General features: G+C 37.5%; 1 protein-coding gene across 2 annotated transcripts in view; it reads right to left on the bottom strand.

The window, feature by feature from the left end:
- The window catches only part of fstl5 (follistatin-like 5), a 159,581-nt gene that overhangs the window by 134,301 nt on the left and 1,379 nt on the right, over positions 1-23,901 (bottom strand). The window contains exons 2-3 of one of the 2 annotated variants that reach the window (XM_058396178.1): positions 7,192-7,330; positions 2,261-2,294 (exon numbers count right to left, since the gene is read on the bottom strand). In XM_058396178.1, coding sequence (XP_058252161.1) covers positions 2,261-2,294; positions 7,192-7,330 — 173 coding nt within the window. The remainder of the gene's footprint in view (positions 1-2,260; positions 2,295-7,191; positions 7,331-23,901) is intronic. The other variant, XM_058396180.1, reaches the window with a different exon arrangement.

The raw sequence follows: 23,901 nt of genomic DNA, 5'->3' as shown, positions 1-23,901 counted from the left end.
AGGAAGTTGGAGAGCCTTTTAAACAGATCTTTTAAAATGGGAAATTGGAAATTTCCCAGTTCCCACTTGGTCATTAATGCAGCATTATTGTAACTTATTTTATTTTTTTTGTTTTGCTTTCTAGAGCTGTCTCTGCCCCGTCACTGGTCATTGGTTTGTTTTCTGATTGTTTGTATACTTCATGTATGATATACATAAAAAAGTCTTAGAATTGATAACGTGTGTTACTGAGTTTTAATCATTTTCTTGTTTCGTGATTTAGGCTAGCTACACACAAGATTATTTTATGTCCGATTATGGGCCTGATTTGCCAGTGATTGTGGGGGAGTGGCCTGATTTGAGGCTTTTCCAATGATTGTGGGGGAGTGGCCCGATCCGAGGCTTTTCCAATGATTGTGAGAGAGTGGCCTGATTTAAGGCTTTGCCCGTGATCATGGGGGAGTGGCCTGATTTGAGGTTTTGCCAGTGATTGTGGGGGCATGGCCTGATTTGAGGTTTTGTCAGCGATCGTAGGGACGTCGGCTGACTTGAGGCTTTGCCAGTGATAGTGGGGGTGTGGCCTGATGTGTGGTGTCAGTACGATTATTACTGTGTGACTATTACTGAGCCTCTCTGATCTTTAAAAGTTCGCAACATCCGATTGGTGATGTTTTTACATTTTTACATTACACAAACATGGCAGTGCCTCACGACCAGAGCGAAATGACGCATTGAAAAAGATGATGAATTGCTTGTTTTTCACTGAAAAGCAGAACACATGCCAGGATTTCAAACTGACGTCGTCAGTCGTCCTCCATATTTGACACGTCTGATCACGTCTTTGAATTTCTGTGAAACCTCGTGTCTGTGCAATCGTCAACCTGAGATCGGTCCAACAAACGGCAGGTGTGTGGCCTCCTGATCTGGTTGAATGGCCTAGTGTGTGTGTGTTTTTGTTTTTATTACGGATAGCTCTAGTTTAATGTTGTCCTGACCTCCTGCTATGTTAGTGTGAGTATTAGATTCTAATAAAGAGATGCTGAGTTTATACACTTGGTAGCTCGGATGTTAATCTATGGGTCATAAGGTTTTGTGTTCAAATCCCTCCACTGCCAAGCTTCTACCCCTGGGGCCCTTCAGAAAGACCCTTAACCCTTAACTGCTCAGTTGTATAAAATAACATGAGATTGTCTTCCAAATGCTGTAACTCACCATGTGTTAGAAGTATGGTAAAATGTTCTTGATGCCAAAACAAACAAAATGGTAGATGATCAGGATCAGACATTAAATATTTAGACCCATGATGCTGTGTTCTTGTCATGATTGATTGATTGATTGATTGATTGATTGATTGATTGATTTATTTATTTATTTATTTATTTATTTATTTATTTATTTATTTTATTTCATCCTGATTTTCTTGCTTTCCTCATGAACGTAAGAATTGCCGGCTTGTCAGTGAAGACTTCAGCTATTCTATGGATAACAGCAACAGCTCAAAATAATTAAATAAAATCGTTCTCAGAATTAATGTGGACTACTTCCTCACTTCCTCACAACAGTCGCTACACAAACCTCCAGGACGTATTCATTACCACGCTGTCCTTCCTGAAGCTTTGTCTTACTGCCTCGGGTCTCCAGAGATGTGACAGCTACGATGAGGGACAAATTATAATTCTGAACTCTCTCGATGTTGATTTATTAATAAATCCAGTGTGGACATGCGTGGCAAGAAAAGAGCATATGTCTGATATTTCTGTACATCTGGCAGAGCTAGATGATGGTGATGATGATGATGATGATGGCTCTGGTGATGGATTCTCCTTCTCTTCTTCTCGTCTTCACTCTGTCTTCATGTGTCAAAGTGTGTGTGTGTGTGTGTCATGGTCTGTGTGTGTATGTTGTTTTTTTCCCCCCATCACATCAAACGAACGCTGCTATTTCTGTTCTCCGTCGGTGAGACGTTTTATTGGTGAAGTCTAACAACACAGGTAAGGCACAGGGTACACATCAAGACACACACACACACACACACACCACTCTTGACAGAAGAAGCCATTCATTATATATGTTCCAACAACAGCGGCTGTACGAACACCCGCTTCCGTGCTGCCATTTGACATTTGTGTCCTCTGTAATAAGAACATTTTCAAAGCTTAACATTTCAAGATGAGGACAAATTGCAGTGTATGGGTGACCAACAGAGAAATAAAAAAAAAAATAGAAAGCAAGAGATAGAGATAGAGGGAGGGAGAGATAGGGCACAAGGAGCATTACATACCCTTAATCTGAAAACTCCCCGGGATTCCATCCTGCTGGAACAAGAACAGAGAGAGAGAGAGAGAGAGAGAGAGAGACAGGAAGTCATGAAAACATCACGTAACGTACTGCTTTGCAGACAGCTTGTCGACGAATCTCTAACAAGTCACAACCACGCGGTCGACGCCTCCACGTGTCATGCGTTTTACGCACCTCGGGGACGTACGCCTGTCGAGACACGTCCACTTTCAAACAAAACAAAAACAAAACGAAACAAAAACGCCGCCGGCAACAAGCATGTTCTCAGAGACGTGTTCGGGTGTGTATGCGTTCTGCACCGATGTTCTTAAGGGATAATTATTCAGCTTAGATATTATAAACAGCTAGAACTCTCAGTGCGTGAACCATCTGTAACATACGCTTCAAACAGGATGGGAGGTATGGAAGAAACAATACAATTATTTGACCTCGAAGTGCGACCTTGGATCTAATCAGTTCATTAAATCAAATCAATAAACATTTCTGAGAGTTTAACCTTTTTTTTCAGTCTTCTTCTTTTTATTTTATTTTATTCTGTTTGTGGAACTTGTGAGTAGATAAGCATCAACCCTTCCAGCACACGAGTTAAAATACTGGAACCTGATGTGATCTGTTGTTGTTGTTATTGTTGTTGATGTTCATCTGCCTTTAAGCTTCAGTACAGTATATAATGACGGCATGAGATGCTTTTCTGCTCACCACAGATGTAAAGAGTGATGTACATATTTAACACAAACTTCCGGAATCTGGGGTTCGTCTCTGACCTTTCTCATTTGATAACAATTGCTATTGTTCTTTCCTGAACCTTTCTGTTTAATTTCTCCTTTGTTCATGGAGCTTGCATGTTCACCCTGTACTATAAGGTTTCTTCCAGGTTCTCCGGTTTCCTCCCTCAGTCTCGAGACATGCCTTGTAGGATAACTGACATCTCGAAATTGTCCGTAGTGTGTGAATGTGTGTGTGTGAGTGTGTGATTGTCCTCTCCCCCATGTTGTGGGACAGACCAGTGTGAGGACCCTGTGTCTGATGGAAGTGGTATTGGAAATGGACAGACAGATGGACGGATTTTATAGATTTGTTTCAGCTCGTTAGCTCTATTTCGCAAATTCGTAGTCGCTACGCATCACGCTCTCTGATATCCGTACCTCGTACCCTGTTTGACAAGACGGCCTCCGAGATTAAAATCCATTTCTAAAGGTTAACCGAAGCCTCTATAAGTCTTTCCGCAATCACCGTGGGAGGCAAAAGGCAAATGTTACATGCCAATTTTATTCGTGGCCATTTCAAATAGCAGCACTGTCAATTTCTTGGCTTCGGGAAATCTCCCAGCGATCAGGGTTTCGTGTGTACTAACTGCTGCTGCCTGCGCTGAGAATCAGGAAAGGCCAAATTATTGTGGCTGGTATTCTCCATTAAAGCCTGCAAGCTGCCAACCATGAATAGACATGACAGTAGCATGAATATTTGATACTCTCCTACTCTGCGGAGATTCATTTTTTTTTCCCCGGATGTAGGATTCTGGACGTGTGGAGAATGAGGAGGATTCATATTTTTTGATTCACTTTTTCTTTGCTCCTTGTAGGGAGCATAATGGAGTTGATGCATAATGCAGGGAGCCTAGAGCTGTTAATAAAGCATTCCTACAAAGAAAAAGAGAGAGAGAGAGAGAGAGAGAGAGAGAAGGAGGAAATTGAGCAAGAGAGAAAGCACGAGAGAGGGAGAGCGAGAGAATATGAGAGAGAGAGAGAGAGAGAGAGAGAGAGAGAGAAAAGAAATAGAACAAGAGAGAGCACAAGAAAGAGAGAGAGAGAGAGAGAGAGAGAGAGAGAGAGCATAAGAGAAAGAGAGAGATCCATCATGTAGAGTAGACAGGAATGTAATGTAAGAAGGTGTGTGTGTGTTTGTGTAGGTGTGTGTGTTTGTGTAGGTGTGTGTGTGTGTGTGTGTGTGTGTGTGGATTTGAAGGACAAAAAGGGTCAGAAGTGGTGGATTTGGTTAAAAATCATTTTGAATAGATTAACTGTGTATGATGAACTGTGTTTAAAGCTCTTTTGAAGATCTTTGTTGTGTTCCTTGTGGCCAGTGTATGATGGCCGAGGAGTGAAAAACACAATAACAAATCAAAAAACAAATTAATTCAACTCTACTTTGAGGAAGGACGTTCATATGCCGTGATTTTGGATGTACTGATAGCGTATCAGGGCATAAAGATTAGTTTGCTAATCTTAATTTCTAAAAACACACCTAAAGAACACAGGAATGTTTCGAAGATAAAACTATCCCAGATTATAGGATGTAAGGAGTGCTATAAGAGCAGAGCTGTGTTCATACACACACCACTTTCTACTGCTACAGCCTCCAGGACTTCCTGTATATCCTGAGTGACAGATGTCTCGTCCAATCAACGGTCAGAATTCCATTCGCAAGCTATACCTAACTTTTCCAGTTTGTCTGAATTGTCCTTGTGTTTTCGGGTTTGTTATTTCGTTTTGCACTTCTGTGTCACTGTGTCTGACTAAAAGACTAATAACACACACTTTTTAATCTCTCTCTCTCTCTCTCTCTCTCTCTCTCTCTCTCTGACTCTGGTGGTTTATCCTTTCCTCTTGCCTTTCTCCCTTCCCTCGATCTTCACCTGTCTTTTTACTCTCATCATTAATAAAAGATATCAGTGCCATTAAAAAAATGTCTCATCACATAAAAACAGCGCATTAATTACTCTCAGCAGGCGATGGCTTGACATGCGCTTATCTCAAAGGATGTATTCGAACTCAGGATGATTTTCCCATGTGCGTATTCATCCCTGTCCTTTTGTGATGTTCTTAGAAATGCCGTCTGTCCATCTGCGAAACGATTAGCTTCCACAAATTCATTTGCAGATGAATAAATGCAATTTCTTCCGCGAAAGACACCTGCTAAGCTCAGATCCAGATCCTCTCCCTAAACATACTCTGCCCTTCCTGTCCTTCTCTGATCAGGTCCAGTTTAACCTTCAGCTTTGTTTTTATTTTACTTAATTTGAATTTAATTTACTAAATATATTTACATTTTATTTCATTTAATATATTTAATTTTATATTTCATTGTTTCTTTATTACTAATGTTCTTTTATCTGAATTGAATTTTATTACTAAAGGGTTTTTTGTCCCCCCCATGTTAAAGACCATAACTATCTAAGAACATAAATATCTATGGTATGTCTAATAATTTTAAATATTAATATATATTTTAAGAACATGTTAATTAATATCATTTTTTAAAGTAGAAACTTTTGAATCATTAATTTTTTTTATTTATTTATTTATTTATTTATTTATTTATTTATTTATTTATTTATTTGAGTGCTCACAAATAACTGCCTCTGAAAAATAAAAACCCTCTTACCGTATCATCAGTAATTGTTGACTGTTGTCATGACAATGAAGCTGAATCACAAAAATTGATATCCCGATATATATGATATAGATATGAAGAATTGATATATCGAACTGATCTGCATAAAAAAATATCTGAGAGCAAACAGGGACATGTGATTTTGTAGCTTAAAGCACGAGGTGTTTGTGATTCATTTCCCTTGACCTTTCCATTTTATTTAAGGAACATATTAAGTCTATTTTTTTTCTATTTCCATGACAGATTTATGAAGGTGTGACCTTCTTATATATACACGTGTGTGTATGTGGGTGATAGTGCTACTTCATATTGCACTGCTGTTTCTTGACAGGGAACAGAAGAAGGTGTGAATTTTATTTTCGTTTCTATTCTAGTTTGACAAGAAATAATTTTTTTCTGACAGAGAACTTATGTTACTCGTGGAAACAATGCACAAATAAAGACAACTAGCTAAAGTAAGACATGTTTTTTTACTCGATCCCGTCTAGGAAATGTCTTAGTCTTGACAATGGCGTTGACATCCTGACTAAGTGCCACATGGCCAAAAAAAACCAGTCCATTTTTTAAGAAAGAAGAAGAAAATAACACCTATAATTACAAAATTAAGAACGAGAATATTATTTGCAAAACGGCTAATTAACTATTTTTAACCACATAATTTAGCAATGATTTAATGTACTGGATACTCTAATGCTGTTTATCATTATTAAATTGATCATGTTTATTTCTTTTAGTTTCGTTCAAGCTATTGGCGATGCCGAGTCAACATCGATTGGCGAGCCCAAATTATTAACCAATAATTAATTAGTTGACGGGTCTAATTTGGTTTGCTGAAACAAGACTGTCAAGGAGAAATTGATGAAGTTCCGCCTTCAGGAAACCTGTAGAACCTTGTCCTGTTTTTTTTTAAATCCCTCTAAGTCTGAAACGACATTTTTACTCCCTGAAGGAGACATCAACCGGATTTGTTTTATAGTTTCATCGGCTCAGCTGTGACAAAGAGTCGGCCTCTTTTGCCCCGAGCCTGCGGCCTGCCTTGGTGCCTCCGTCAGAGTTTAATTGATCCATTACATAATGTGAGGTTCCTGCGGTGAGAGGGACACGGGAAACAGGAAGCTCATTAGGAAAACAAAAGGCCTGTCTCGACGCCTTGATTGTGCGTGATTGAATGCACACACAATATCAAACCTCCTGCTGCCGGAGTCAGTCAATAAATGCGCAATTACGCAACGATACTAGGCGGCACCACGTTGATTGCGGACAGAAGGTTACGACGTGCTGCCTACGACTCGATCCTCTCCACTTTGTTACGTCTAACACTGACACAGTACCTCATGATATAGACTCGGTGTCAGATCCAATGAAAAGAGAGCTGCACTATAAATCCTCTCTTCCCCGAAGCATAAAAATCAAAAGCTTGCTCAATGTGTTGTTGACTTGCTCAGTAATTAGCTTCATATTCGCTGAGGCAATGCTCTCATATTGTTAAGAAAGGCCTAATAGAACAGGAAAGATCGATACCTTGTGTCGGAATCTAACAAGCGGTCGATAGTCTGGAGGAGTGAGCGTATCCGAGCTGGGCCGAGCCTCTACAGAGAGGACGCTGCCGAAGAGCAGGACAGCCATCCAGTAACTTCCGGAGCCTCTCATTGGCTCTTTCCTGTCGAAAGAAAATAACAGAAATATATTAAAACAATGGCAGATTTGGGGTCTCTAAAGCACCCTGAGTTTAATCGGCTGTTTAGCTCGGGATGGTGCATCAGGATTGAGGTGATTAGAGTGTAATAAGAAGTGCCAATCTGCAGAGGCTTTAAACTAACGCTGTCAGTATAAAACCCACATGCAAGATGCAATCTGTCGCAAATTAATTAAGGAAACCTTGTAAAGGAAGAAAGATTAAGAAGAGGCGAAAAGGGTGATACATGAGCTGGTCTCAGAAAAGAAACATCTGCAGCATCTGTATTAAGGATGCACAAGGATGTGACTTATAACGACGAACCAAACTTTCACTTGACTCTCTGTGTTTTGAGCCTTCTGCGATTGAACCACACCCACATTTCCTTTAGGCCTTTTACATATCTGTAAGAAAATCTAAAAGCATTAAGCATAACACACTTCATGTGCTTCGAAGGTGCTGTATACATATGCAAGGGGAACAATATATTAGATATTAATATAATGACGTCATTAGAAGTTAATTAATGAATGCTACATGTGTGCAACTACAATGATCTCAGTACAAATACTAAACTATAAACTGCATCTTTAAACAAACAAACAAAAAATGCAAGGAACTATTTAAAATAAAACTAGTTTATCAGGATGAAGTTCAGGAAAAGTATCAGCCAAAGTTTGGTTATTAAATACTAAATAAATAAATAAATAAATAAATTTAAAATAAATAAATAAATAAATATTTTATTAATAATAATAATAATAATAATAATAATAATGAAGAGATCGTTAAGATCGATTATTATTTTTAAAAAATTGGCAAGAGACTGTGGGTAACTCTGAAGGAGCTAGAGATAACCACAGCTCAAATAGGCAGTCTGGTTAAGAGGACAGTCATTGCTTGGACATGTCTTATTGAAGTGTGGTGAGAAGAAAGTCATTACTAAAAGAAAAAAGGATATGTATAGACTCAGCAAATGTGAACAAAGCTTCTCCAGTCTAATGTAAATGGAAATTTACATTTTTGTCCTGGGTGTACGTTTTGCTGGAATCACAACACATCTTGAAATGAAACATGGGGTTGGGCACGGAATCTGTTCAGTGGACATGTATCAGGATCAGGTTGCACTTCTTTCACCCAGGAAAGACCCAAACTGGACAAAAATCCAATCTTCAACATCAAGATCCTGAACAGTCCATGTCGAGTGAGCCTGAGATCACATTTTTTTCCCTATCCGGATAAAAAATTCAGAGGTGAACCTGAACCTCTTGACCTGTATCTGCAGGATGTTGTGTCTTGCTCTGCTGCCCTATGATTCTAGGTTGTTCCTATTAAAATGGTGCTGATGAACCAGAAAGTAGTGACTCTAATGTCGGACAAGAAAATGCTTTATATCTCGAATTGCAAATCTAAAATAAGAAGTTGGCTCTGAAAGCACTTGTGCTAAGCAGAACAGTGTCACCTGGCAGGTGTATCGGGATGTTTAATAGCTTCTTTTTCTAGGTCAGAAGAGTTTGCTTTCTTATAAGTTGCCCTTCTGCATTGCTTTATTACAAGTTGTCCCTCAGTTTAATAAGCATGACTCTTTCATAGCACTTTCTAGCTGGAAGCGCTTCAGCACTGTAATAACAATGTTCTCATTTCAAGCGATTCATTATTCATGCGTCTTCGGATATATTCGGCGTGGGGGGAAAAAAACTGCTTGAAAGTAAACAGAATAACGAGCACTATATAGTACCGACCATCATCACACCATCATCACATGCAATCCACTTGTCTTTATATAAATATATGAATAGCTTGATGAATATTTAATGAGGTTTTAGATGAGAATCCAATTTATGACGGTCTTGTTACGTCCAGCTTGTTAAGTCTGTATTGCTTATTTCCCATGTTCTGAAAAGCAGGATTTCAGCTTGTATCTGTCCAAGTTTAGGATTCTGTGAGCATATTTCAGACTCTGATAGTGCATGCTCTCAGGGGAAACGACCGGCAAGAGAAAGGAAGAGAAGGTGAGAGTGAAGCGGAGGAAAAGAGACAGGGGAAAGGACAAGATTGAAAAGCTGTTACTCCGACTATAGGGACAGTCATCATAACTTCACCTTGTGGCCATAAATCGGCCGTGGCATGGTAAAGTGCTTTGGCATTGACTTTTAAATGAGACGTATCTATCACCCACGATGTACACGATGAATCACATGCTGACACGATCCCAGCAGGCATTGCCTTGCATTCCCAGATTAAGGGTTTTTCTAAGAGCATGCTCTGGGCTGAATACACCCGCGTACCGAAATCTTCCAAGAAAGAGTATGAGTTTTAGTAAAACTTTGAGTCTATGAGTCCATACTGTACCGTATACGAGTCAATTGAAAGCAGTAGCAAATACCATGCTGTATACCATCACTACATATATAGGGGGGGGGGGGGTTCTTGCCACAGTCACCCCAGGCTTGCTCATTAGGGATAAATACAAATAAATTTAAATATAGGTCTCAAACATTTTGCTTTATATTTCTTATGTTCTATAAAGCTGCTTTGAGACAATGGCCATTGTTAAAACATTTACATTTCTGGCATATGCACTTATCCAGAGCGACTTACATTTTAGCTTATTTTGTATTATTGAGGGTTAAAGGCCTTGCTTAATGGCAGCTTGGTGGACCTGGGATATGAAACCTTCGGATCAGTAGGCCAACACATTGACCACTAAGCTACCGCATCCCCTATACAAATAACATTGAATTGAATATATACCGACCTGTATATAGTTAAAGATGTAGTCAAGACCACAGGATGTTTCTAAACCCAAAACCAAGATTAGCTGAGATAGAGTCAATATCGAGTCTTTAGAAGGTCAACGTTGAGTCCAAATGAGAGCGACACCAAAACGGTCAAATCCTTTATGAGACCAGGCGTTTACTTCTATTTCTTTTAGCATATGTCTTGAACAATTTTGTAAATTCTCTTAAGTATAAGCTAGAATCATTCCCGAACATTCTGGAAGAAAATGTTTAGAGACAGGACAATAGATTTAACAAACAAAAATTTACCATATTTAACAAGACCAATGCTCAAAACCAGGTTAATATGGAAACCATAATAGGAGGCAATATGTAAGAAATAAATCATAACAGGATGTGCACCTATAGAGAATAATCTATGACAGGAAGTGGAGCTATCACTTTGATGTCGATGTTGATTATTTTCCTTAAACATAACATCACAAATCGTTTTATTCCTCAATATTCCAACATTTTGACGCAACTTTTTATTTAGTTATATTAGATATTTATTTATTTTTAAGCATCTAATATTCATTCCACCGAATTTAATTTATATTGTTTTATATTTAATTTTTTTTAATATATCTTTATTACAAAGAAAGATAATAGATATTAAATTATATATTTGTTTAAATGTTTTAATATTTATACTTTTTTTCCTTTATATATTCTACATATATACACATATACAATTGAATATTTTTACATGTATTTTGTAATATATTTATTTAACCCATACTTAATTTCTGCATTTATATATTGTGCATATAATACACATATACAGTCTAATATTTTCACGTTTTTCAAAATATATTTATTGAATTCATTTATACTTTTATATAAATAAAAAATCTAAATATTAAAACAAATATATAATTTCCTATCTATTACTAGGTAAGAGTTTTTTCTTTCTTTCTAATACACTTAAAAAGTATAAATTTTAAAAATGTAAACAAATATATCATTTTATATCTATTATGAGAGTTGTTCTTTCCTTGCAATAACCGAACGGCCGATCGATTCGATTTCTACCGCAAACTGGGCGTACAGTACAGCTCAGACCCAACACTAATATCATTTCCTTGAATAAAAAACAATTATCTTGAATGAGAACGGACATGATATTGCAATCAAATAATTAAACTCTTGCGGTGATTAATTTGTCTGTGTGTCCAGTTCATCTTGGTTAACATCAACACAAATGTAAGCTGATAGAAAACAAATAGGCCTGTCGTGCCTCTTCTCTCTCACTCTCTTTTTTTTTTGACACAATGTTTTATTAGTGTTATTCCTGAGGTTTGTTCAGCGACAGTTTGTGGTTTGCAAACATGAACCAGGCGACTGAGTCAGTGGTCAAGTAAATTGCAGCTAAATTAAGACATAAATCTGAATCTCTTATAATATCATTAATTGTTACACTGAAGATGATTTTATTAAAATATTGCCTGAATGTTATAACAGACCACAATAATGTGTTTTGTCCATTATAGAAATTAGATTATAGGAAGAATACATGAAAATGAAGATAGACCTGAAGATACGTTCTGATTTGGTCTTCAATCAGTCTTTTTTTTCTGTCCATTACAATTTACTTTTCATCATTACCATTGTGGCTGCTTTGTGAGTTTCACGTCTTCATATTGGTTACTTTTAGATGAGCGCTGTAGCAGTGGTCACCACACTCTGAGATTTTTATCAAAATTTTATTACCCTCTTTGGTCACAGTGGCACTAATTTAACTGCCAGAGAAAGCGAGTCTCATATTGACTCATGTCTCATGTGTTTCTTCAAATAGGGCTGAAATACAAAAATAATATAAAATGAAATAAAAAATAAAGTAAAGTAAAATTAAATTAAATTAAATTAAATTAAATTAAATTAAATTAAATTAAATTAAATTAAATTAAATTAAATTAAATTAAATTAAATTAAATTAAAAAGAGTAACAATAAAAAAGTATAAATGGGTTAAATAAATATACTAAACATACATGTGAAAATATTAGACTGTATATATGTATTTATGCACAATGTCAAATAATTTATTTAACCAAAATAATGGGTTAAATAAACATAGTAAAAAATACATGTAAAAATATTAAATTGTATGTGTGTGTATATGTATAATATACAAAGGGGGAAAAGTATGAAATAAATTAAATAAATATATTGTAAAAAAAATATAAATAAATACATGAAATAAATACATTTATTTCAATGTAAAAATATTACATTGAATATGTGTATATATGCACAGTGTATGAATTTAGTAATTATTTATGGGTTAAAAATTTAGTAAAAAAAAATCACTTAAAAATATTAAATTGTATATTTTATATATGTATTATATATAAAGGAAAAAGTATGAATAAATATAGTAATAAATACATGTAAAAATATTGAACTGTTTATGGGTATATATGCACAACTTATAAATGCAGAAATTATTTATGGGATAAATAAATATATTAAAAAATACATGTGAAAATATTAAACTGTATATGTGTATATATGTATAATGGAAAAATGGATAAAGTATATATGGGTTAAATAAATACTGCAAATTTTTTAAAACAATATGTGTATGATTGCATAAAATTCTGACCAATGAAATTATATATAATTTATTTTGCTATATATATATATATATATATATATATATATATATATATATGGCAAAATATATATATATATATATATATATATATATATATATATATATATATATATATATATATATATACATATATATGCAGAAAAACAGTCTGTTGTACATGTTGTATCACACACACACCGGCATCAGCAGTGATTTCTTCACTTTTGTGTGGTTTTAAACCTAAACCACTCGGTTCTGTGATGAAATAATCTCCATGAACCTGACACAAGTTTCAAGGTCCTCCTACAGGTCCTAAAGGCAGATTTGTGAGTCTTTAGCACTGAGCTAAAAGGATAAAAACAGAAACATATGTTATCTGAGTTCATTTATTATTCAGTGAAGTACTCTGAACTTTCCGTGAACCTGGGCGCTTTTAGAGTTGCGCTTACGTTAGATCGATGAGTGTTCATAGACACCAAGGTCAGCCTTTGTCCTGCTGGCTCAGACAGAGTGACCACTATTAACACTGATTTGGCTCCAAAATACCTGGATATAGTTTGTGTACGATCTGGGAATGTCAGCAAGCAGCACTTTTTCAGCTAACTCGCCATTTTTATAGACTTGGTGGATCAGATGATATCACCTGCCATTTCTGTCATTCTTATTAAACTATATCTGATCCTAAACCTCAAAAAAAGTCTGTTCATGTGTGTTTGTGTGTTCATGTGTTTGTGTGTTCATGTGTGTTTGTGTGTTCATGTGTGTTTGTGTGTTCATGTGTTTGTGTGTTCATGTGTGTTTGTGTGTTCATGTGTGTTTGTGTGTTTGTGTGTTCATGTGTGTTTGTGTGTTTGTGTGTTCATGTGTGTTTGAGTGTTCATGTGTGTTTGTGTGTTCATGTGTGTTTGTGTGTTTGTGTGTTCATGTGTTCATGTGTGTTTGTGTGTTTGTGTGTTCATGTGTGTTTGTGTGTTCATGTGTTTGTGTGTTCATGTGTGTTTGTGTGTTCATGTGTGTTTGTGTGTTTGTGTTCATGTGTGTTTGTGTGTTCATGTGTGTTTGAGTGTTCATGTGTGTTTGTGTGTTCATGTGTGTTTGTGTGTTTGTGTGTTCATGTGTGTTTGTGTGTTCATGTGTGTTTGTGTGTTCATGTGTGTTTGTGTGTTTGTGTGTTCATGTGTGTTTGTGTGTTCATGTGTTTGTGTGTTTGTGTGTTCATGTGTGTTTGAGTGTTCATGTGTGTTTGTGTGTTCATGTGTGTTTGTGTGTTTGTGTGTTCATGTGTGTTTGTGTGTTCATGTGTGTTTGTGTGTTCATGTGTGTTTGTGTGTTTGTGTGTTCATGTGTGTTTGTGTGTTCATGTGTTTGTGTGTTTGTGTGTTCATGTGTGTTCATGTGTTTGTGTGTTTGTGTGTTCATGTGTGTTTGTGTGTTCATGTGTGTTTGAGTGTTCATGTGTGTTTGTGTGTTCATGTGTGTTTGTGTGTTCATGTGTGTTTGTGTGTTCATGTGTGTTTGTGTGTTCATGTGTTTGTGTGTTTGTGTGTTCATGTGTGTTCATGTGTTTGTGTGTTTGTGTGTTCATGTGTGTTTGTGTGTTCATGTGTGTTTGTGTGTTTGTGTGTTCATGTGTTCATGTGTGTTTGTTATTACACTGCATGATGATACCAGAATAAAACAGCTAGACTCTATCTATATCCTTATAATGCATTTTAATTCAAATAATTCACAGCTCTGAAATCCACATAAAACATTAGGGCTTTCATAAAACACTTTTTCTTTCTTTCTTTCTTTCTTTCTTTCTTTTTTTCTGTTTCTAATATTTCTATTTAGATTATCCAGTCTGCCTTTTCTATGAAACAACATCTTTTAAACCACTGACTTGCTTTTTTAACTGATAATTCTATAATATAATACATTATTGCTACACTGCAATGTATTATATACATCCTCTGTTTCTTGCTTTACCTACCTGGATCCTAAAAACTAAAATAAAAAATACAAATAAATCCATCCTCCAGTTTAACACCACAGGCTAAGCAGCACAGGTTCTGGTTCTAGTTCCACAAACATGCCCTTACTTTTCCACCTCTTCTGTTATCTGTCTCTCTGCTCTGTATTTCTCTTATCGTGAATACAATGGAACACTTTCATATCACATTCATGCATAAAAAGCCCCTAAATGAGAACGCTTCATTATCAGAAAGTGTTGCAGTGATATGAGGAAATAAACACTGAAGCAATGCTGCTACACGATCTCACGATCTCACAAACACACAAACACACAATCACACAATCACACAAACACAAACACACAATCACACAAACACACAAACACCTTGTGTTTAAGGTGGGTGCTAGCTTGTCAGGTTTTTAAATAGCAGCCTTCTTTCTCATGCTTGACAGACACAGGCATGTTCATGAGAGATAGAACACAACAACAGAAAAGGAGCATTGACATGTCTGAACACTTTCTATCTATCTATCTATCTATCTATCTATCTATCTATCTATCTATCTATCTATCTATCTATCTATCTATCTATCTATCTATCTATCTATCGATTCACTGAAGGGGAACGGACATGAGAAATGAGAGACAACCATTTGCATATGTATTTGCCAGAGGTCAATGAATTTTGGTATGATACACCAATAGAAATCAAGTGGGCGGGTCTGTTTTAGAATTTGTTTTGTTGTTGTTTTTTCAGTAATCACTAATTTCTTACTAGTTTTTTGGTGCACATGTATAAATAAATAAATAAATAAATAAATAAATAAATAAATAAATAAATAAATAAATAAACAAATAGTTTTTTATTTAATTTTAATTTTTTTTAAATTTATTAATTAATTTATATATTTTTTTTTAAATACCCCATGTTCATATGGTCATCAGATAACCACTTAAGCACAGTACAAGCTACAATCACTTTTGAATGATTTTCTATCATATTTTAAGGTTTTGCTTTTATTATTTAATCTTTTATTACTTAATGGCATCTTCTACCATATCCTGCTCAACACACGGCTATAGATACTTACTTTCAGTCTAGACAAAACACCAATTAACTTTTTATTTTGACAGAAATGTTCACCTCATACTGTGAGCTGGGTTACTGAACATGAAACTTTAGAAATAAAAATCATTTTCTCTCTCATTTTCTTTTTTTTTTGTGTGTGTTTGTATGTAAAGGTCTTGACATTTATCCAGCATGTTACCAGAACAAATGTTTTATTATGAAGGTCACTGCACCTGCGGATCATCATGTGTCCTGCTTCTTTAGCCAGATTAAAACAGGAGCTTAATCCTAATCCTTATCCTAATCCTGGCCCTTGAATATCCCCGACTCCAAATGTTGTGAAGGTGAGTTTACGATCACACATACATGGACTGGAGATTTGGCCTTGTTTGGGGTTTTTATATCTCTGCTTTTACAGAATTTTTGACACCCAATATACGGGAGAAAACCTCAAATGCTGTGGAAATTGAAACTCTAATAATTATATGGGGGAAAAAAAGCATACAAAATATATTGGTGTAAAAGTAGATACTAATATTATCTAATAGCAGCACTATCTTTCAGTCCCAATTTTGTAAACACAATAAATACAAAGATTTTTAAGGAAAATCTGTTTCAGACATTTGACCTTGCTGTGACCGTGACCCTGTTTAGATCCCATCTAGTCAGTTCATGTTCTGGTTACGATCATAATTCAGTTTAAATCATTCAAGCACTCATTGTGTTAATGAGACTCAATGTGGTAATGGAGGAAGAAAAAATCAAGAGCCAAAGCTCTCAAACGAACCATGAGAAGTTCTCCAAGATACCTTGGAGGACAACCCAACAGATGACTTCTTAATAGTGCAACAATAATAAAGCAAGGTAGGGAGAAGAAATATTGATTTCATATGAGATTTGTTTTCTCTAACAGAATACTTTGCTTTATATACTGTATATCTACTTCTGCTTAAAGCTTCTTCCCTTCTGACTCAGCCCAGATTCATTTCCTACAGATTTACACTTCTCAAATACACTTTATAACCATGGGTTCGTTAGATTTTTACTTATAAACTGCTGCTGTGATCATAAAGAGTGTCCTCTACATTAAACTAATCACTGGATCTGGAAGTGTGCCGTGATACCGAACCTGAGATTATCTGTAGGACGTGGTGTGTGTTCAGCTGCAATGGAAATGTGCCACGATTCTAGTGTACTCACGTCTACACTTGTTCAGGAAGTGAAGTAACCTGCATGTGTTTTGTATGATGGGAGACAGACGAGAAAGAGGTGGCTTAGTGCACATAAGTCAACTGGTTCCCTTTTGTGTCCTCTCAAGGTTTCTTCCTCATGCCGTCTCTGGGAGTTTTTCTCACCTCTGGTTTCCTCATTAAGGTGATTTTCACACTGTGTATGTTTGCAGAGGTCCGAATCCTAATGTGTGATTTTTCCCGGCTTCCCTCAGCAGCGTTTAATTTCAGATTTATTTGATTCCATCAAGCCTTGTTGCATTTGTGTTTATTTTACATCATCATATTAGGGCATCTAGAGCACACTCCATTTTTTAAAATTATTTTGCTGATATTATGTGCAGTAAGACCTCTGTCTCTGCTGGGCCAGTGGTGGCTCAAGTGGTTAAGACTCTGGGTTGTTGATCGAGGTTTAAGCCCCAGCATCACCACGCTCCACTGTTGGGCAATTGAGCAAGACCCTTAACCCTTCCTGTATTATAGCTGCCCTTGTGCTCTGACCCCAACTTTCTCAGCTGGGATATACAGGATTACTGGACTGTAATGTATGTATGTTGATAATAAAGGCTTCTTGCCCTCAGTTCTTCTTCTTCTGCATCCCCCAATGTTCATGTTATCAGCTATAACACACATGCAGGTTACTTTACTTCCTGAATAAGTGCAGACCCGAGTACGAGTTCACATTCACTAGAATCGTGGCACAGTTCCATTGCAACCAAACTCACACCAATCTGGGGTTCGGGTATCACGGCACGCTTTGGGAGCCACAAGACAGCTTTTACATTATCAAATGCTCATGCTCAGTTTCAGACAAAACCACCAGTGCCAAAGCCCCCCTAAATCTTCATCCGGATTTCCCTTAGAAGTACACTACATTCTCCTCCATCAGCTCCACGACGTCAACTCCTTCAAAGTTATACCTTCGACGCGCTAGTCCAGCTTAAAGAAGATTCACCGATTAAAGGAGCGAATCTGCCATCCGAGTCAAGAACACAAACTGCATTTAAATGAATTTGTGAAGTGAAGCAATTCGGGCAGAAAGGGAACACAGAACAGACGTGCTATTATTGTTAAACAGAGCGTGATTGCACGCCGCAATGTTTTTGTAATAAAAGGAGTTGAGTCTCTCTGGAATGGGAACGCAACCAAATCAAAACCCCGGCTCAAGGAGAAAACGAGTCTCCCTCAGCGTTTACGCAAATCCCCCAGAGGTGTTCGCCCAAATCAAACGGCTCACGGCTCAGACGCACTGCTCTGGCATGCTGGGTAATACGCAGCGATCGTCAAGAACAGAACAACAAAAAAAAACCACAGTGTTCCCCTGGGCCCGAGGCTAAGGATTTCTCCAAACTCCAAACTAATGAACTCCTTGTGCTTTTGGAACGTAGATGAGATAAAAAGACAACAGGGACTGAAACATTACGAGGAATAAATCTCCGCTTTCTCCAGGTGATGTATTTTGTCAGATGTTGAATTTCATGTAATATTTAACCCCAATCAGCTACAGCACATGCTGCACTGGGCGCAAATTCTAGCTGTCTTTATGCTAGGTCAGCCAGGTCATGTGACCAAAGTGCTAAAGATACTGAAATCGCAATCAAATAGAGAGAGACAGAGTGAGAGAGAGAGAGAGAGAGAGAGAGAGAGAGACAGGACAGGCATTAGAGGTCGGCTAATCACTCCAACAGTGTTCCAGCTCATTTTTTAACCTCTCCAGACTTTGATGGCTTTGATCATTCTCTGCTCCACCGCTCTAGATCTAGCACTAAAAAAATCCAGCAGCTATGAAATATACATGCAATACCTGGTGGCAGAGTGACAGAACTCCTCTGCACCTTCTCTATCTCTCTCTCTCCCTCTTTCTCTCTCTCTCTCTCTCTCTCTCTCTCCCTCTCTCTCTCTCTCTCTGAGAGAAAGCTTTAATCTCTGTGACACTTTTGTCAGATTTCCTAGGAAAATAATATTATACAACAGAATAGCAATATAATCAGAGCTTCCTTGACAACCCAAAGCACTAATTAGACCAATTTATAGGTTGCGGATGATGTCTGGTTTAGATCTGATGTCAGGTAAAGGTTAATAGATGGTGGAAGTCAGCAGAAAAAGAAAAGTAAAGACGCTACCGGGAAACGTATTCAATAAAGTTTGCATGTGTTTAGTGATTCTTGTGTGAATTTGTTCGTTGGTTGGTTTGTTTTCTTTTTTGTTCCTTTTGCCTATAGCTGTGACGTCACAGTGAATGTTTAACACTTTTAACCAGTTCCGTTCCCACGTATCGGTGCTAACAAATTCATTATTTTTTATTATCGCAAGTCTGATACCAAATTATTCAGGACACTTTTGGCTTTCAGTGTGTAAAGTTTTGTGACTGATAAGCAGTGCAATGAGAAAGGGGCGGGGTTTGTCGAGCTTTTTATAACGATTACAAAGAAAATTTATAATGTTTGAACCCAATAATCACACTACATAAAAACAGAACGAAAAAATACACATTTTTAAAAGTGCTGAGTGTATACTTTCATGTGAGCTTCATATTAAACCCCAGTGTGGACTGTTACATGACGAAGACAAAAGTTGATGGCTGCTCTTCTTTCATTGTTCACCATTTTCCAGAAAAAAATGTCAGTGTCATTGTAGAGACATCAAATGTAGAATAAAGATTTGGACTTATATAGAATTGGATTTAATGTGATTAGTAGGCGATCTACACAATCGCAAGCGAGATCAGACTTGGGTGCAGAGCAAGTGAGAAAGCTGGAGAGAATAAAATACTAAAGTGCCGCCGCATCGCTTTCTTTAGGTAGACTTGAAAAGGAAAGGTGGAAGTGGGTGATGTAGGAAAGAAAAAGAAGTCATGGATGCCCTGAGTGGATATTCAGGGTGGATTTTTGTTCCTTTACCAGTTGATTAAAGAGGAGCTGCTGTGTTATGCAACAGATGTAAGGTGTGTGTGTGTGTTGTGTTGTGTTGCAGGACAGGTGCTATGACGTGCAGTCAGCTGCAACCTGCGCCCATTAAAATGCAATGGATGACTGGACAACTTGGCAAGGATGTGTTCACGCTACAGTGACAGACACATTATCAGTCCAGAGAGAGAGAGAGAGAGAGAGAGAGAGAGAGAGAGAGAGAGAGAGAGAGAGAGAGATGTGGCGAGAAAAACTCAACCAACAGCTATAGAGGTCTGAGTTCAAGTTCTACACTGACGACATCATCATCATCATCAACTTATTTTGTAGGCATTCCACACCATTAGTCAACTTTATGGTGGTTTCAGTACCTCTACTTTTCATCAAGCCACATCACACCATGCTGTTGTTGATCATTTTCCGATAACATCGTGCCCCCGAGTGTTTTATATGTTAGAGGAGTGTTACAAACGAAAACCAGAAACCATGCAAATGATCACAGCCAGAGGAGAGTGTTAGAAATATAAAACCAACACATCCCGATATTGCATAGTTCTACTTTTTTTATTTGTAGAAAAAGGTTCTGGGTTCAGAGTAGAAAAGGACTAACACACACACATACACACACACACACACACACATGCAGAACACTGGAAGCCAACCCGAAGCCCACTTAATCCGGAAAGATCAGCGCTTACAAACACAGTATGTCTGAAAATCCGCTTCAGTTTGGTTAATAATAATAAAGGAAGAAGAAGAAGAAGCAGAAGAAGAAGAAGAAGAAGAAGAAGAAGAAGAAGCAGAAGAAGAAGAAGAAGAAGAAGAAGACATTATTATTGCCACACATTACATTACAGCACAGTGGAATTCTTCTCTTCACATATCCCAGATTTAGAGGTTGGGGTCAAAGCACAACTAATAAGTTAGTTGAACTCCAGCACCCAAAGACTTTCTCTCTCTCTCTAACTCTCTCTCTCTCTCTCTAACTCTCTCTCTCTTTCGACTCACAAATCGTACTGTCTCATACGATTTAGCTTCCAATCCACAACAGGCAGCTAATATTCTGTACATAAACCCTCTATCCTGTAATTCTTCATGCAATTTACTGAGAAACCTGATGACTATTCAGAGAACGCACTCAAAGGCTATAACTCCAGGATTAATAGAGTGATAATTGGCACCTGGACATGTTAATCTGCTCTCTTTTTGAATCTAGTGAAGAAATTCCTTTTACATCTGCATTCATGAGATTTCTCGCCAACGCGGAGTTTATAAAAAACTAAGGTTCGCTTGAGACACAAGGTTATTATTTATTGTTACCTTCTTGCAACTTTATTCATGCAAAAGACAAAGAAATGATTTTTTCCACAAATGCACGTGAGAAAATACATTGACGGGAGCTTCTACCTTGTGTAATACTCAGGTTTTGATTCCACACTCTGGCCTGTATTACAATTACTGGATATGCCCTCATCCAGAGTAAAGTACAATTAATCTCATTTTATACAATTGAGAGTTAAGGGCCTTGCTCAAGGACACAGCAGTGGCAGCTTGGTGGACTCGGGATTAGATCTCACAACCTCCCGAGCAGTAGTGCAACAGCTTAACCACTATACCTCATCCCTCCTGTATAGAAGGAGTTCTCCACGTTTTGGGATTTCCCAACATAGGAACATAGATTGGTGTCTCTAAATTGTTTGAAGTGTGTGTGTGTGTGTGATGGAATAGCAGCCCATTCAGAGTGTCCCCTGCCTTGTGCCCCAATTCCCCTGAGACTCTAGTCTGTGTACGATAGACGGTTCAGGCAACGGATGGATTGATGGCTAATTACAATAACCAGCAATACCTTTTGGTCAGTTAGGTCTATGTAAGTCTCTATACGTACTAGGGGTTCCTATTTCCCAGTTGCCATGGTTTCAGTGCTAAAACCTAGTTAGTTCACTGGCAATGAAAATTACACTGCAAGCTACACAAGATATCCCAAACCACTTATTGAAGTTCAGAGAAAACAAAAACAACGGAGTTCCTATCCTACCCAGCTAAACTGGATAAAATGGAGCTGTAAAGCAAATGACAGTTTACTCGAGTCACGAACCAGCTGAACATTTGTATTCGATTTTGGATCCACCAAAAACGCCACAGGAAGCATCAACCAACAACGACTTTTTATTAATTGCGGAATATTTGGAGCTGTAAAAAATTTAGAAATAAATTTAAAAAATTTCAAAAAATTGATCTGATCAATTTTCACACCCCATTTCCTGTCACCAGTCTACACCTCCCATCGATAATAGATGACCTCTAGCCATGCTGTCACCTTGCTGTCGGTTTTAGACGCACAGCTCAAGCATTCTTTTAAGATTACACCTTTTGCCGCTGTAAAATCCTGATATAATCTTCCCTGAATTCTATGACAGACTATAAGAATAGCGTGTGTTCTCCATGTCAGATTATTCAATGAAGACGCCCTAATGATAGGACTGTGATTGGCGAAAACGACTCTGCAATCAGAAACGTTCTTCAGAGCGAGTTAAGGATGTGTTTTCTTTTCATTAGCCTGCATTGTTTCACGTAATCTTATACCATCCTCCAATGGGTGGTTTTTAGACCAGTGCCGGTGAAGTGGTCAAATGTGATTTATTTTTTCTTCATTTTTCTCCCCAATTTGGTCACAAGCCAATTTCCATCTAGCAGCCAGCTGTCAGGGCAGCATAACACACTCAGAGGAAACACTATCCATCCTTTTTCACATACAGTACATGAGCTCATGACCGTTTAGGGTGGATATGATTGACAGACAAGATAGAGTTAGCCATCCATTCCACCCCCTGAGGACAGCCAAATTTGCTCTCTGGGGCATCATCATGACTTGATCTCGTCGTCTCTAGATGGTAGAGACACTTTTCATTTGTGCCATTTAGGAGATTGTAAGCAAATATTTCTCACACTGAGAGAAGCTGTTTTTGGTCAAAATTGGTCACATTGGTGATTAAACTGCTGGCCAAAGAATTCTTTTCCAATGATTTTTGCCAGATTAATAGAGTTAGACAGACTTCCTCATTTAAATTCACTTCTATGTTGTTGTTGTTGTTGTAGCTAAAACAAAAAAAGAAAAGTCCTTGCTGATTCACTTTTTCCAGTTCGCAAGTTATACGTTCGGTTTGCATCATTCTCTTCCACAAGCATTATTCTTTTTGCACCAATACACTGAACAAGCATGGACTCAAAGCCAGTTGTGGTCTACTGACCATTTCTGATGTAACTGAATATTTTTAGTTAATGTTTGAGTTATTCTTTTGTGTGGAGTGATTCCTTTTCTTACATGAAAAACATCCACTTGTGCTGGTCTGTTACATCACATCAATCACCACGGTTTTATTCAAATTCTGATGTTGCTTTTCATAATTCAGTCTTGTCAGCATTGCTGACGCATTTCAATGGACAGCATGGTTTTTAGTCCGAGGCATCATTGTTTTAAGTGTGCGCATCTGTGTGAGTGTGCATGTTGATGCATGCCTGAGGATAAATAGAAAGAAAGCGTGAGTGTATGTGTGTGCAAAAGAGCTAGAGAGAGAGAGAGAGAGAGAGAGACAGAGAGAGAGAGAGACAGAGAGAGAGAGAGAGAGAGAGAGAATGCATTAGAGCATTTGTTTCTGCGTGCTCACTTCCTGGAGAGCCTTTTCATTTCAGCCTCCATCACTGTGCACTTCAATAGAGGGCCCGCAATGAAGGGATTAGACGTGGATGTTGATGTGGATGTGGATGTGGATGTGAGGTGTATCTCATATGGAAATCTGTGCCTGTTAAAGCCACTCAGGCAGGCGATTGGGAACTCACTCAGCAGCTGACTTACATTAAGCACAAGCCTTATCTACTGCACAGTGCACTATTATCCTATTGCACTATTATTCTGCACAGTGAGTCTTCTGTGTGCTTAGCATAAACTGAATTAGACACTACACCAGACTTCATATAGTAATCCTTAAAAACGTAAAGATTAAAAGGCACATTAAAAAAAAG

Source organism: Hemibagrus wyckioides, linkage group LG08 (assembly GCF_019097595.1).
Source record: "Hemibagrus wyckioides isolate EC202008001 linkage group LG08, SWU_Hwy_1.0, whole genome shotgun sequence".
NCBI lineage: Eukaryota > Metazoa > Chordata > Actinopteri > Siluriformes > Bagridae > Hemibagrus > Hemibagrus wyckioides.
The sequence above is the reverse complement of the archived record's forward strand: the minus strand, read 5'-3'. Positions and strand labels throughout refer to the sequence as shown.